At 37.5% G+C, this 13,843-nt stretch overlaps 5 protein-coding genes and 2 non-coding genes across 7 annotated transcripts; 2 read left to right on the forward strand and 5 right to left on the reverse strand.

Moving 5' to 3' along the window:
* Positions 1 to 4: 4 nt before the first annotated feature.
* On the reverse strand, positions 5 to 1,667 carry PEX4 (E2 ubiquitin-protein ligase peroxin 4). Its single transcript, XM_020208414.1, has 2 exons — positions 1,012 to 1,667; positions 5 to 768 (listed from the first exon to the last, which is right to left on the reverse strand). The coding sequence occupies exons 1-2, from the start codon at positions 1,526 to 1,528 to the stop codon at positions 491 to 493; spliced, it is 795 nt and encodes a 264-aa protein (XP_020062765.1). The 5' UTR covers positions 1,529 to 1,667; the 3' UTR covers positions 5 to 490.
* RPS28B (40S ribosomal protein eS28) lies at positions 15 to 218 on the forward strand (the record flags this gene model as incomplete). Its single annotated transcript, XM_020210561.1, has 1 exon — positions 15 to 218. One exon carries the CDS (start codon positions 15 to 17, stop codon positions 216 to 218), a length of 204 nt encoding a protein of 67 aa, XP_020062766.1.
* Positions 1,668 to 1,945: 278 nt separating the features above from the next.
* Positions 1,946 to 2,027, reverse strand: CANTADRAFT_t225. Its single transcript has one exon. It is a non-coding gene; the product is annotated as a tRNA-Leu (tRNA).
* Positions 2,028 to 3,018: 991 nt separating this feature from the next.
* On the reverse strand, positions 3,019 to 3,267 carry CANTADRAFT_92065 (uncharacterized protein; the record flags this gene model as incomplete). The annotated part of the gene is made up of 1 exon (XM_020211904.1): positions 3,019 to 3,267. One exon carries the CDS (start codon positions 3,265 to 3,267, stop codon positions 3,019 to 3,021), a length of 249 nt encoding a protein of 82 aa, XP_020062767.1.
* Positions 3,268 to 4,088: 821 nt separating this feature from the next.
* On the forward strand, positions 4,089 to 4,162 carry CANTADRAFT_t223. The gene has a single exon. It is a non-coding gene; the product is annotated as a tRNA-Val (tRNA).
* A 129-nt stretch (positions 4,163 to 4,291) lies between these two features.
* On the reverse strand, positions 4,292 to 6,696 carry CTF18 (Ctf18p). The gene has a single exon (XM_020211315.1). The coding sequence runs from the start codon at positions 6,685 to 6,687 to the stop codon at positions 4,342 to 4,344; it is 2,346 nt and encodes a 781-aa protein (XP_020062768.1). The 5' UTR covers positions 6,688 to 6,696; the 3' UTR covers positions 4,292 to 4,341.
* A 269-nt stretch (positions 6,697 to 6,965) lies between these two features.
* On the reverse strand, positions 6,966 to 13,793 carry CANTADRAFT_27360 (uncharacterized protein). The gene has a single exon (XM_020208080.1). The coding sequence runs from the start codon at positions 13,602 to 13,604 to the stop codon at positions 7,056 to 7,058; it is 6,549 nt and encodes a 2,182-aa protein (XP_020062769.1). The 5' UTR covers positions 13,605 to 13,793; the 3' UTR covers positions 6,966 to 7,055.
* Positions 13,794 to 13,843: the final 50 nt, after the last annotated feature.

Genomic DNA, 13,843 nt, shown 5'->3' on the forward strand with positions numbered 1-13,843 from the left:
CGTACAACAGCAAAATGGATACTAAAACCCCAGTCACTTTAGCCAAGGTCATCAAGGTGTTAGGAAGAACCGGTTCTAGAGGTGGTGTCACCCAAGTCAGAGTCGAGTTCTTGGAAGACGCTTCTAGAACTATCGTCAGAAACGTCAAGGGCCCAGTCAGAGAAAACGACATCCTTTCTTTGATGGAATCTGAAAGAGAAGCTAGAAGATTGCGTTAGGGGAGCATTTCGGAATTTCGATTGTAAAATACAAGCTGGATCTGTCATCTGACAAGTCCATAGATAGCATGGTATAGGTTTATAGACCAATACAGTTCAAAGAAGAAACCGATCACTGTAGCCCCCTTCACTACCTAGACTTGTGTTCTTTGTCAAGTCGACGTCGGAGAACTGAAGAAGTGCCTGTATAACGTGGTGCAAGTACTACAGAACTACAGTTCTTCATTTAAATTCATTAATTATCATACATCTCAGATGTGTGTCTATAGTCTCTAATGCTTCCTCTTCCGAGATAATTGATACTCTTCTTGCTTCTTGCGGACTTCATTTACCTTATCATCAACTTGCTTTATAAATTGCTGTCTTACTTTTTCAACTGTTTCATCCTTTAACCTTGCCTCCTCGCTCTTTTCAGGATCGGAGTGTTCATCTGGATCTGGGGATGCTGACTGTGAACATAATCTCTCGACCTGTTTCGTTACATTCTTTGCCACTTGCTCACGCACAGGATCCAAATCGTTATCATTATCAGTGAAATCCAGCGATGATGAAGCCGAATGATGGCCTATTTCGTTCACTTTGGCTATGAATTGTTTTGTAACCTCCTCGCCAACGTCATGGATAACTTTCAAATTGGATGATTTGGTTCTCAAAGGTTTTGGATGATCTATACCTTCCGGAGGTTTGATTTGTTCTTTCAATAATTCTAGTTGAGAGATGGTTGAATCGAGCTCTTTGACGGGAGTTGGGGCATCGGTTGTAAGTTCCGTCTCTTTTTCTGGATCTTTGATTCCAGTTCGCATCGGATCTTCAGTGGTTAAGAGAAAGGATTGAGTTTTCCAAATGGTGTATTGCACTATGCTTTCAAATGCAACCTTATCGTGTCGATAAAGATTGGCCAGGTCGATATTGAGTGGGGAATCGGGTTCTGGATCATCAAGCAACATCAAAATTGCTACCACCAAATGTTCTAAATCCCAGGCTGGGGACCAATTATCTTGCTTTAGAATATCCAAGCAGATTTCTCCAGTCTCAAACTTGATGTTAGGGTGGTTGATGGGGGTGATGAAACGAATGGTTGGTGGCAGTAAGGGATACTTCGAGGTTAGGCGGATTTGAAGTTTCCACTTTCCGTTGTAGTAGAACTGGGAGTCACTACGGGCAGGTTTGGAGATTACTGCCAACCATTCAAATATGTCCAAGTTATCCTCGTCACCTGTAGGCTCTAAAGAAACAATTTGATGATTTTGATTGTGTGGAGGGTTCTTGGTGTACAGTTTGTATTCCTTAAATAAACGTCTTTCAGCCATTAAGTATCAAGGGGCATTAACAGTGGGGAGTAATAGAATATGCTAGGCAGGTGATCACGATAATATAGTAATAGTAATGATGTTGATTAAGGTTCCGATCGGCCTGTGGTATTGAATAACAAGTCACCCGGAATCTAACAATATATATACTGCATGCACTTCCCAAGGAATTAGAACCCTCGGATGGACAAAAGAAATGAAAATCCATGACGTATTTGTCACGTGCATTAATTTATGGAGTGCTGGGGTATGAATGATCATCACAGAAATAATTGCACTATGTCATCGCACGTTTTGAAGGTGTTCCAAGCACATCATAAAGTAGTGCTAGCAAGGGAACAAGTCGATAGCAAGTAACCGATGAAAGCGTGAACTTGTGGGAAGTGGTCCAATACTGCAAAAAAATCAAAAAAATAGTGACTCCTACGCGATTCGAACGCGTGCATCTTTACGATAGTAGAACTTGAGTCTACCGCCTTAACCGCTCGGCCAAAGAGCCCTACTTTATGGTGATTGGAAGAAAAGAAACAATATACTGGTTATAACATTAATTATGTAATCAAAAATACCAAAATTTGTTTTCTCGAGATTAAAGGCGGTTAACGGTTTGACCATAATGGTGTGTTATCCATTGCAATAGGTATATAGTCAGTAGATTATAATATACTTCCCATTAGCAAAAAAAAAAAAAAAAGGCGGTAGTTCGTTTTCCATTGCAATAGGTGAAATGTTATCTGAGGAGTAGATAATACTATACTCCCCATTAGCAAAATTAAAAATCAGCGATCCTCTTAGGAAATAATTACCAGAGGTTCCGCCTGAATTCAATGAAAATACTGAATTCCGTCCAACCCTGAAACGTCAGCCTACCCAATTTACCAACTCGACATCTGTTCTTCAATCAAAGGGGCCTCAAAATAGGACCTTGTATTTTCTAATCACTATACTGGCACATTATCAAATACTGTAACCATCTCTTCGTATGCTTCCTCGATTCTTTCACTCTGATTCATTAATTTGTCTCATACAAAACCGAAAACCAAAAAGACAACTCCACTTCTTCTCGCCAATGACTTTATCTTCAGCCCCTGCCAATGATCTTGTAACCTCACAAATTTATCAGTACTCAACGACAGTTTATCCGGTGTCCTTCTGTCAAAGAAATAGCATCGCAAAAGGATATTTGATCTGAATTCGACTGTGATTGCAACTGTGTGTATTGTGAGGTCTAGAAGACCAGACGGATCTGTGATGACTCGCTACTGAGCTGATTGACTCCGATGCTTAGTGTTTGTCAGGGAACTAGCCAGTGAGGTATTTTTTTCGTATCACTAGAGATCTAACTACTGGCTTGGAGAAGCCTAGAGTACAGCTACTATCAAGGGTAGTTATATTAGTAGTTAGCCCTAAAACTCAATACAAAGATCTAAACAATAGGGTTTCTCACACAAGCAAATCACCCTAACAGGTATAAAGCATCTTCATTCTTCCTACCGCGTTATTAACTGAGATCTCTTCCTTGTATAGTAGTCCCAAAATTGAGTGGCACTTTTGTTCAGCCACACACTGCTATCAAGACCTTGTCTTTCACACCATTTCTTATACAAACTGAAAACCCCACTGCAACTCTTAACCCTAAAGTATGGTTCATCTTTAATGTTCTTGTACTGAACCAGTTCCTGGCCCCAGTCTTGTTGTATAATGGTTGCTTCTTCTCTTGTTCTTAACTTCTTGTCCATCTCCTACTTTTCTTTAAACATTTAAAATTAATGCCCCTAGAATCAGGATATTCAGACCTTTTTATGGTGTCCTCAACGGTAATAGAACTGGAATTCTAAAGATTGTATTCTTTTCAACAATTGGAAGTGTAGATGCTTCAGTTCAAACCAGGTTTGACATAAGCTTTGTCTTTGAATTCTACAAAACCAATACATAGATGGACCTTACTTACGCCACCAAAGGTTATTCAATCTCCTTGTTGTGGCTTATCTTGCTGCCTGCATTTTCTATCTGCAGGTGATTTCTCAACCAATTGCACCAGAATTTTCGCATTCGCAAGATCAATAAGACGCAGTTAAAACATCCTTTCATACTACAACAAGATGTGGACCTTTTTCATTATCTATTGCACAACATTCTCGAGGTAATCCGAGCCTTACCTCTCGATTCTCAATCTGAAGCCCTTTTTTTGACAAGTTCTCATTTATTTTCAGCAATGCAAAATTGAAAACCTTTTGCATAAATTTTCAAAAATTAAAGAAACTACACCGGGGAATCATTAATGACATCTGTACAGAAATAAATATGGAAGCCATATTCAAATGTAATTTCCATTGCAATAAATTTTAATTGCCACAGCAGATTCCGATTACCATACAAATATTTTTTTCGCACGAAAATGATAAGCAGTCAATAACTGGCTACAAAAAATGTCTAAATATTTACATTTAATGTATGAAAGCTTGATACAATCGTTTTTTAATGCTCATCATTCTTTTTATAAAAATATTTAAGTTTTAAAAAGGTTTTTATTTTAACAATCAATTTGGTATTCATAAATGGTTGCGTGGTCTAGTTGGTTATGGCATCTGCTTAACACGCAGAACGTCCCCAGTTCGATCCTGGGCGGAATCATTTTTTTTGAATTCCTTATACAGTTATTAATTTTGCTTGTTTGTTTCCAATTTATTCAGCTTCTTGATCTTGAAGTTTTTTTAGCTACTATGTAGGAGTTGTATAATTACTTTTAGTATTGCTTTTTATGCTACTGTTTTATCGTGTATAATTGCAAAGCTATAAATATCTATTAAGTATCACCTTGTCCAAATATCATTCCACCCAATATTCTTTCTTACTGCATTAGAGAACCCCTCATTGTATTTCACCCATATTCTTGTGGTTTCACTTGGAGTAGATACTTTGGAATTTTCAGCTTGCGAAGACAACCCCTCATACCTATTCTTGAAGAATTCGATACTACTACCAATTTTAATCCTCTTTTTCTGTCCCTTCTCTTCGCTAGCCTTCGAGTCTAGTACTGGCCGTTTATGTGCTTTTCTCATCATTTGAAGTCTCTCCAACTCCGATGAAATTAGTGGAAACAAATTTTGTCTCTTGTTTTGTTGTTGTGTAATCAAATTGGCGAATGGTAGAGAAGTAAACTGATTATCAAAGTAAATGACACTATCCCAACTAGGCGTCATTTGCAAAAGTGTTTTACCAGTTTCTAAATCTCGCTCATTTTCCAACTTGATATCCAAATCACGGACCAATGCAGTAATTTTTTCAATCGACTTTTGTTCGGTAGTATTCAAATTGGACTTCACTTTCGAAGATACGTCTGGATGGAGAAGCTTATTAAAATAAGGCAATACATATGATGCATAATCTTCAGGATTTGTACCAATTGTTAACTTCATTATTAAAGGCAATTGATCAACGGTAGTTTTGATTAAGTTCTTATTTTGTTTTATCGATTCGAATGTATCAAAATCAAGACTTCGACTGTTTGGAACTAGAGATTCACCATCGAAAATTTTGCGGGGGTTTATTTCACTGAATAAAGACCATATTTTCAAATTCACTAATGCAGAATACTGACTGATATCATCATTGGGTTTACTCAGGATGTTGTCATAGAAGCTCAACCAGTCACTAAACTCGGAGGGTTTGACCAATGAATCATCTTGGAAGTTCACAACGTCCAAATACTTGTTGAAAGATTCACGAATCACCTTGTCATGCGAGTTGCTACTGCTCACTGTTGATCTCCCACTTCCGCTCAAAAATAAGTTGAGAAGATTTTGAAAACATTGCTCCTTGGTTAGATTTCCATCTCTCTTAAATAAGAGATCTATCATGGCAAACCACGAAATTTGAGTATCCTTATTGATACCATTACTATGCTGTTCATTCAGGAATCCCGCGGACTTTAGTTTTCTACCATGAAATTGTAGATGATTCAAAGACGCCCTAATATCACCTTCACAGGTTTCCACAATCTCACCTATCTGCTGGTTATCCAATCCCACTTTTTCTTTTTTATTCACCAACATGAGATGATCCTTCACTGATTTCATTGCAGCTCCACCCCTAGAGCCGGGGGTCTTCGAAGAAGTAGGCTTCTTAAATTGAATAATTTCACTAATAGCTCTCAATTTGTCCATAGGAGAGTTCCTTCCTGGGCGTCCAGGGTTATTGGCATAGATATCGTTTGCGATACAAATGATCGGCCTGCTCAACCTAAAACTCTTAGATTTCTTCTTCTTGTCGTCCGATACATTTTTATCTTGAGATCTCAGATCAGCATAAACAAGATCATTGAGGACTTTGATAATCTCACCATTATTAGAACACGAATCCACTTCATCAATAACCAAGCACCAAGGTTTGTTGTCCGTCACATTATTTGAGGTCATGGCATTTTTGATTCTATTTTTCAACATGCCCGATAGGTTTTCAGTGTCGGAGTTCTCAGATGAAGAGATTACACTATTTGCAGCGTTAAGCTCGTTTACCTCATACCCCATTTGTTTTGCCATAAGGTGAATAGCAGCTGTTTTACCGATACCCGAGGGCCCATGAACAAGTAAAACCTTTCTAAGAGGTCTTCCGTACTTGTCAACAGAACCGTCATTCTCGAAAGCATCTCCAAAGCATACTGAGTTCCACTTCCTCAACCAGTGAAGAACAAGACGGTACTGCTTATCATTACCTGCAGAACATAAATCAATAAACTTGGATGGCCGATACTTCTCTGCCCATATCTCGTTCCCCTTTCCAGTTCCCTTCTTATTGTCTTTCTTGGTCAATTGTAGCTCCTTTTGGTTGGACTTTATCTTGTTTCGTAACATCGCCTTACTGAATAGTGTGTCTACGTCCATAAAACCGCCCGACTCGGTTTCAAATTCCTGATCCACGGGTTGGATGTTCCTTACTTTTGGCTTCAATGATATCACATTTCCACTGAACAACTTCACTTCTTTAGTACTTAAACTGGCTGGACTTATGTCTATATTTTCAGCTAGATCAAGACCATCATCATTATCTTTAGACTTTTGGGAATTTGATGCAAATAAGAAGGACGAGCCGAACCCTTCAGAATCGGAGGGTTTTTGGTGATCAAACAAGAAGGATTGACTCAACGATAGACTGTTCATGTTAATGCTGTTTATGAGGGTTCAGTATAATCTCAGATGTGCAAAGGAGACGCGACGCGATTCTTAATCGAAGAAAATGCGAGCAGCGCGAAATAGAAAACAGAGGGTAGCCGCAACAACTGATAATAATGCCAGTTTGGCACCGATAACTTCAAGATGAATAAGCATTTTGGAGATTTACTCTAGCTCTATATAGTACAGGTAACACATTTCTCATAGATTCTTGGGGATATTGAGAATGAGTCTATTAGCGACTTATGTGGTACAAGGTGATGGAGTACAGGAAACATACATTACGAATATCTATTGAAAGCTAATTGTACATTAGTTTAATACAATAAGCACTATATATGAGCAACAGGAGTTCTCTAACTTTCGTTGAATCTCTTCAACTCGATTTCCTCCTTGTTAACTTCCTCCTTAGTCTCTTGCATCTTCACCAACTCCTCAGTTAATACTCGTTGTCCATCACTTAACTTTCCATTGACAACAATCTTGAAGCTCAGAGGACTGTATTGCACCAAGTATAACAACTTCTCGTGCAAGTAGTTCTTGCTTAGCTTGCTAGCATCATTGTACCTAATTAACAATGGGATCAAGACAGAGTACAACGCCACCAATTTGGCGTCATCGGTCAACACTCGGCTGAATGATATCAATATTTCAAATGAGATTTTTGGATCGATTTCTAGAGACTCCTCGCTTGAAAGCATAGTCATTAAGTCCGAGACCAAGTACTTCATTACCAATAAAGGCTTTTGTATTTTTGATGAGTACTGGTTCAAAGACTTAATACATTGAATTGCCATGTTGGCAGACTCCTTGTCCCCAAGCAATCCAATCAACGCTTTACCAAGATCTTCCGAGTCTTTTTGACTTAACTGAATATTTCCACTGGTGATCAAAACCATTGATGTGATCACAGAGTATTTGAGTTCTTTGCTTATGGAGTAATGTGAACGGATTATGTCATTGAAGTTTTGGACAAGATTATTCTCAAATTGACTTGACTCGCTGAGGACTTGCTTCAAGTGAGGCAATATAACTGAAATCAATAGTTCATTCTTGAACTCATAAATCTTGGAAAACATAAATAATAAACATGAATATAAGTCCACCTTGACAACAACAGGGAACATAGCCATCATCTCGACCAACTTTTCTAATGTTTTCTTCAAAATTAACAAGCTAGGAGCACTATCACAAGATCTGAGAGTGAGCTTCTGTGTCTCACTCGAAGGATCAAAGTCCGTTCTCAAGAACGGAAGAATATTGAACAAGGGCAACATTTCCACCCTAATTAATTCAAACAATTTGTCGAAGCCATTCTCCACCTTTTCCAAAGATACTTCTCCAGTAGCATTTGTGACATATGTATTTGAGATGGTGCTGACAATCTCAACCAATTCGCATTGAACTTCAGTGTTGTCATCGATCAATATTAAACGATCAAACAAATCAATGATCTCCCCGAATATATCATCGTGAAATAACAATGAGACTAACGCCGAAATCTTGACCAATCTCTTCAATGAGTTCAAAATCTCAGGAACACTTTTATTCTTGATGAGGGATTCAACACATTGACTGAATAATACGAAGAAAAAGTTTTCTCCATCACCCCCTAAGTACTCGTCAATAAATTGAGGGTTACGCTCCAATTGGATACTGAGAACGCTGATAAAATTGATCCAATAATTACCATAAGTAATCAACTCTCTGTTGGAAGTATCATTAAATTTCAAGGTAGAATAGTCTCTCAAAACTAAGATCCAAAGTGACGTCAACAAGGTTGAATACTTCTCCAACGTTTCTATAAGTTCTGGCTCTGTAGTCTCTTGATCCTCCTCCGCATCTATTTTAAGCAAAGCCCAACAATTCAAAATAGAAAGTTGAATTGATTTCCTTCCATACTCGGACATATTCTCTAAGAACCCGAATTTCAAGAACTTATTGGCCGAGATTTCTTCCAATAAATAAATCAAAGTCTTGAGAATTCTTTGTTTTGAGTAAAATTTGATTCTAGGTAGATTGATAAACTTGGAAGATACGTTGATGGTGTTCACAATAACTTTGGAATCGTTGTCACTATTGAAACAAGGTATCAATGCACTAATGATTTGTGCCTGCTGTTGTTCAAGAATGGAAACTCCTGGGTATAAGGGATCGGCCATATGCCCAAACAACCTTAATACTTTATCAAGCAAGTGAATGCCCCCCAACTTAATTGAAGAAATGGGAGAGGTGGATCCCAAGAACGAAATCTTGACAATTTCCTGGATTTTGTCCTTCAAGCTTTCAAGCAATCTCCCATTAGAAGACGCCAAATCTAATAGATGATTCAATAAATCATATATGTATAGTTTGAATTCCCAAGTTATTGGTTCATTCTTATCCATTGATTCATCGTCGCCACCCACAATATTCTCAATTTCTTCGTCCTTAAATTCGAGTTTATTCAGCTGCTTCTTCTTCTGCCTTTGTTGCAACGGCAAGAGCTTCTGTTGATAATTACCCTCAATAAATGGACCTAGCAACTTCTTTGAACTGAGTTTAAACAAGGAACTCAAGATGGAGAACCAGTTCATTTCTAAACTAGACTCTAACCAAAGGGTGATGAATTGCTTCAATTCCTTGCATGGCTTAAGGTTCATAGATATCCATAACAAGCTAATAGTCTCCTTATCCACAATCTTTACCCCGTAAATCTTAATTAGTTCCACGTAACATGCGTAAGATGCCTCATACAAATCAGTACTAGTCGTGAATGGAAAAATTGAATCCTTTGCTATCGATGTAGGCGAGGGAGACACCAAGCCTACTTTAAGATTCTTTGATATGATCAAGTTCAACAACTCAGTAAAAAAGGAAACTTCATCTTCGATCAACTTTGGATCGAAAATTATCAATTCTTGGAAAAGCGCAAGCAAGTACTTGTAGACATCTGTGTAGTCATTAATAGTAGCCAACCCAATTCCATGACTCAATGCAATAATCAAGTTTTTGATCTTCAGTTTTTGATCTTCGGCCAATTCAGTCAATCTTGGTCCAAGTGATGTGACAAGAACCTTTAAAAGACGGGTAATCAATCCAATAGAATTATATTTCGTTTTCAAATTGATTAAAGTTTTGTTGCTGATATCATAACCAAAATTCTCACTCAAGTAGTTTTCATAAACCTTTGTCAAAATCTCTGGTATGTAATTCACACTATCAACATTGGTTTCAAAAAGAATAATAATAGCCTCCAATGAGTAATAGTAGACAATAGGATTCGGATCATTCAATAATTGTAAAATAACGTTATAGGTATCGTGGTATCCGAACTTGGTCTTTTCGTAAAGTCGTGCCAACGTGATTATAGAAAATCCTCTCTTATAAGGGTTAGAATCATTAACGATCTCATTAACGTACTTGCTGATTAATTCGTTCACAGTAGATTTGGACACCAATAAGCCAGCGAGGCCGATTGTATCTGAATTGATAGTAATCAAATGTTGGTTGTTGGTCTCAATTTTGGATAAAATATCTCCTATGATCTTCACAACCTGAGCATCAAGAGTCAACTTTCTCTTGATAGCGTTATTAACAAGTCCATGTAGAGCTATTGACACATTGACCTTTACTGCCTTTAATCTTAAGGGATCAACTGCCTTAGTGGTTAAAGAATTTCTCATTTGCTCCAACAAAGAGGACTGGATTTGTAAACTTAAATTTGGAAAGACGAGTTGGAAAAGCTCAATAGACAAATCCACTAACGATGTGAATATCGGGGGGGAAAATTCCTCATGTACAGAGTATCTTTGTGTTAAATAAATGTTGGGATCGTAGTTAATACTATGTCCCACAGATTTGAAAACAAGCTTCTCAAAAAGATCAATCCAAGTATGAAAATCGTCTTCCAAATGAGATTCAATTGGTCTAATGTTGGATGAATTCCCCTCTTTTGATGCAAAAGTATCCTTGAACTTGAGTTCCTGAGTTACCAGATCTTGATAGTTGGGCGAACTGAAGACAATTGAAGAGTCGTGATCTTTTGGACCATTCTTAATCAATAATTCATCAATGTTCGCAGAAACTCCTTGATACTTACTAGTAATACCAAATGAGTAGTTGTAGTCTTCACCAACTAAAATCGTATCATGATCATAATCGACTAAGTGGGATGCAGCAGAAGTTGAAGCTTTAGACTTTGACTTTTCAGAAGACTCATTGCCCAAAATCCGACTAAATATTTTGGAATCGCTGAATGTCTTGATTAGGAATATCATCATATTTGAGTTAATATCATTCTTCAATAATGCTGCCAACTTAGTAAAACTTTGCAAGATAATCTTTTTACTGTAAAGGATCAAACTGATCATTATTCTATCCAGGGATAACTTGAATGAAGTAGAATTCATAAAATGGATGTTATTGAGCAAATTTGGATTATAGTCCACTTCGTTGAACAGTTGATTATTCAAATTTGTGTAAGAACCGACATTTGGAATATTACTCTCCAAGTACGTGAGGTAATTATAAGACTTTGTCAATAAGAATTGAATCTGCTTGAGAGACTCTGGTGACAAATCCACTGATTCCACGTAATTCAATAAACACACTAAGCTGAAATTCCGCAATTTCAAATTATCAATAATTTCGTTACTTTGACTTTCCTGAGAATCTGCTGTCAAAGATGTACTAATGAATTGCGAGGTCAAAAGACTCTTCCAAAACACAAGAAATTGAGATGAATTCAATTTAACGAACTCAGAGTCATTGTAGTATGTGACCAACGATGACAAAATGACCCAACAAGCAGAATTCTTGAGAGAATTTGTGTAGTTACTATTATTGTTATGTTTCAAGTTTTGGGTACAAAAACTTAAGATTTTGACAATAGTTGAGTTTTGAAGAAGAATTGAATCAGTTTGCTTAATGAGTGACAGCAATACTAATGAGTAGCTAATTAACTTTGTTGGGGTGGAATTGCAGATGTTCTCCTCGGATGTGGATGTGTTTGACTTTCCATCTTTCGAATCACTGGCTTTATACTCCAAGTTAACCATCTTGAACGCATGTAGAACTATCAAGTTTATCTCAACCTCATTTACCTTTGCATAAAGTAACAATGCCTTCAAGGCGTAGTTCCGTGTATAATCATTTTCATTCACGATCAACTTGAATAGAATATCCCTGATAAATGAGTTTTCTTGCGTCTTTGAATCCTCGCTTTCTTCCTCTTCAATTGCCCTATCTTGGATAGTTTTCTCCTGAGAATCCTTTGATTTGGATTGTATGACTGAGTTAAAATTAATACCAAAAGGAATCAAAACTTCAAAAATATATAACAAAAGAAATGATTGAGATGAATTATGGTAAGGCCTAATTTCTTTTAATTTAGCATCCTTAGCCTTACTCTTCGAGCTACTCTTGCCTCTAAATCCAAACAACATTGATTCTCTCTTTCTCAGACTTGTCGTTGGTCTGCTCGCGGTGAATTCAGTATCCATTGACGATTTTTCACTGCTGTAATCCAAGTTGAACTTGGTGTACACATAGCTCGTAAGCACCTCATAGCATGTGGAGCCAATTTCCTTAATGATGAAATCGATGGCAGAGCTCCAGTGGATCAATACTTTATCCCAATGTTGATTTTGAATATGATTCTTTGCTTGATTTAACTCACCAAATTTGGATAAAACAGAATCAAGAATAAATGTTAAATTGGTAGAGAGATATTCTGAGTTTTGGAATTGTTCAAGTTGAAGATATAAAATGAAGGTTTCAACAATGCTAGTTTGTGATAACAACAATTCGGTAGCCTGGTTAATTTGACTTATACTATCATGCCCCAGAAGAGTATTCTTCTCTTTTCTGATATCAATCGACAATGAATCATTATCAAAGTCAATGATCGTGGTTAATGAGGAATCCCAACAATTGGCGCTTGGAAGATTATACTGGTTAATCAAATATTCTATAGGACTGAATTTGCCTGTAGGAACCAAATTGATTAACAAGTGCGATAATAACTCTATAGCCGCAACTCTGATTTCTTTATTGGGATTAGACAAGCAAAAATGAAATGTCTTTTCATTGGAGGCCAAAAGAGAGACTTGAAATTGATTCTGCTGCACCATTATAGTTTCTGGTTTCATCTTAGACCCAGCAGAGCTCGAAGACGTTGATAATGCTAACAAATTCTCGTAGTTTGTTGAAACTGCTAAGAGGAGCAAATTTTTATAAACCAAAATGTAGCTTTTCTTTAGCAATATAGTGGTAGCAGTTTCTTCGGAGGATTTGGAATCCAGATACAACTCAAAAGAGATTTGAGGTTGTACAATATTCTTCGTAATGATCTTCATGAGTTTGGCTTGGAATTTCTCATCGATATCCAATTTGGTTGCATTCTTTGTAATTGAGTTCAACAAGTATACCAACGAGCTGTCTATGGTAGGAGACTTTTTTAAGATCTTATATATCTGGTTGGCGGAAAAGTTCACAATTGAACCCAACGAGTTAGGAAACGTGTCAAATAAGTCGATGAGTATTTTGATGGAGATTTTGGAGATTGGAGGAAGTTCTCCAGACTCGCTCACCTGCAAGTGGTTCAACAAGTTGTTAGTGAAGTCGTGGACCTTGTTGGTCAAGCTCGTGAAGATGATCATGAGATTCCTAGACACTAGTTTATAAATATTGGAGGAAAGCTTTTCCTCTCGTCTCTCAGCATCCGGCTCCACCACTTTTGCTTTGGGTCTGGTGGGAGTCTCAACCTTGAAATACTCAATGACTTCGGTCAATTGTCCAAGGTACAACGCCAAGTCAGCCTCAGGTGTTGACTTCAAGTGGACATGAAGATTGACCAAATACTTGAAAAGATCATTCTTATTGATCCCGTTGGCAACTCCTGGAAATTGTACAATCTCGGCCATCTTGAATCGGTCACAAATTGATAGAAGGGAAGGATTTTAACGTTGAGCTGATTCAGTATAGTGTTTGTAGATCAATCGACGCGAACTGTAATCCTGCACGCGCAGTATATGAACTAAGAGAGGGAGGTACCCTCTTAAGAGAATGGGCACGGGGCCAAGGCGATTTACGAATGTCCAGCCATCTATCACTACAGTCTTGAGAGTTAGTTCCAGTCTTGTTGGAGGTCTACAAGAGTAGG

This window comes from Suhomyces tanzawaensis, assembly GCF_001661415.1.
Source record: "Suhomyces tanzawaensis NRRL Y-17324 unplaced genomic scaffold CANTAscaffold_7, whole genome shotgun sequence".
Lineage (NCBI taxonomy): Eukaryota > Fungi > Ascomycota > Pichiomycetes > Serinales > Debaryomycetaceae > Suhomyces > Suhomyces tanzawaensis.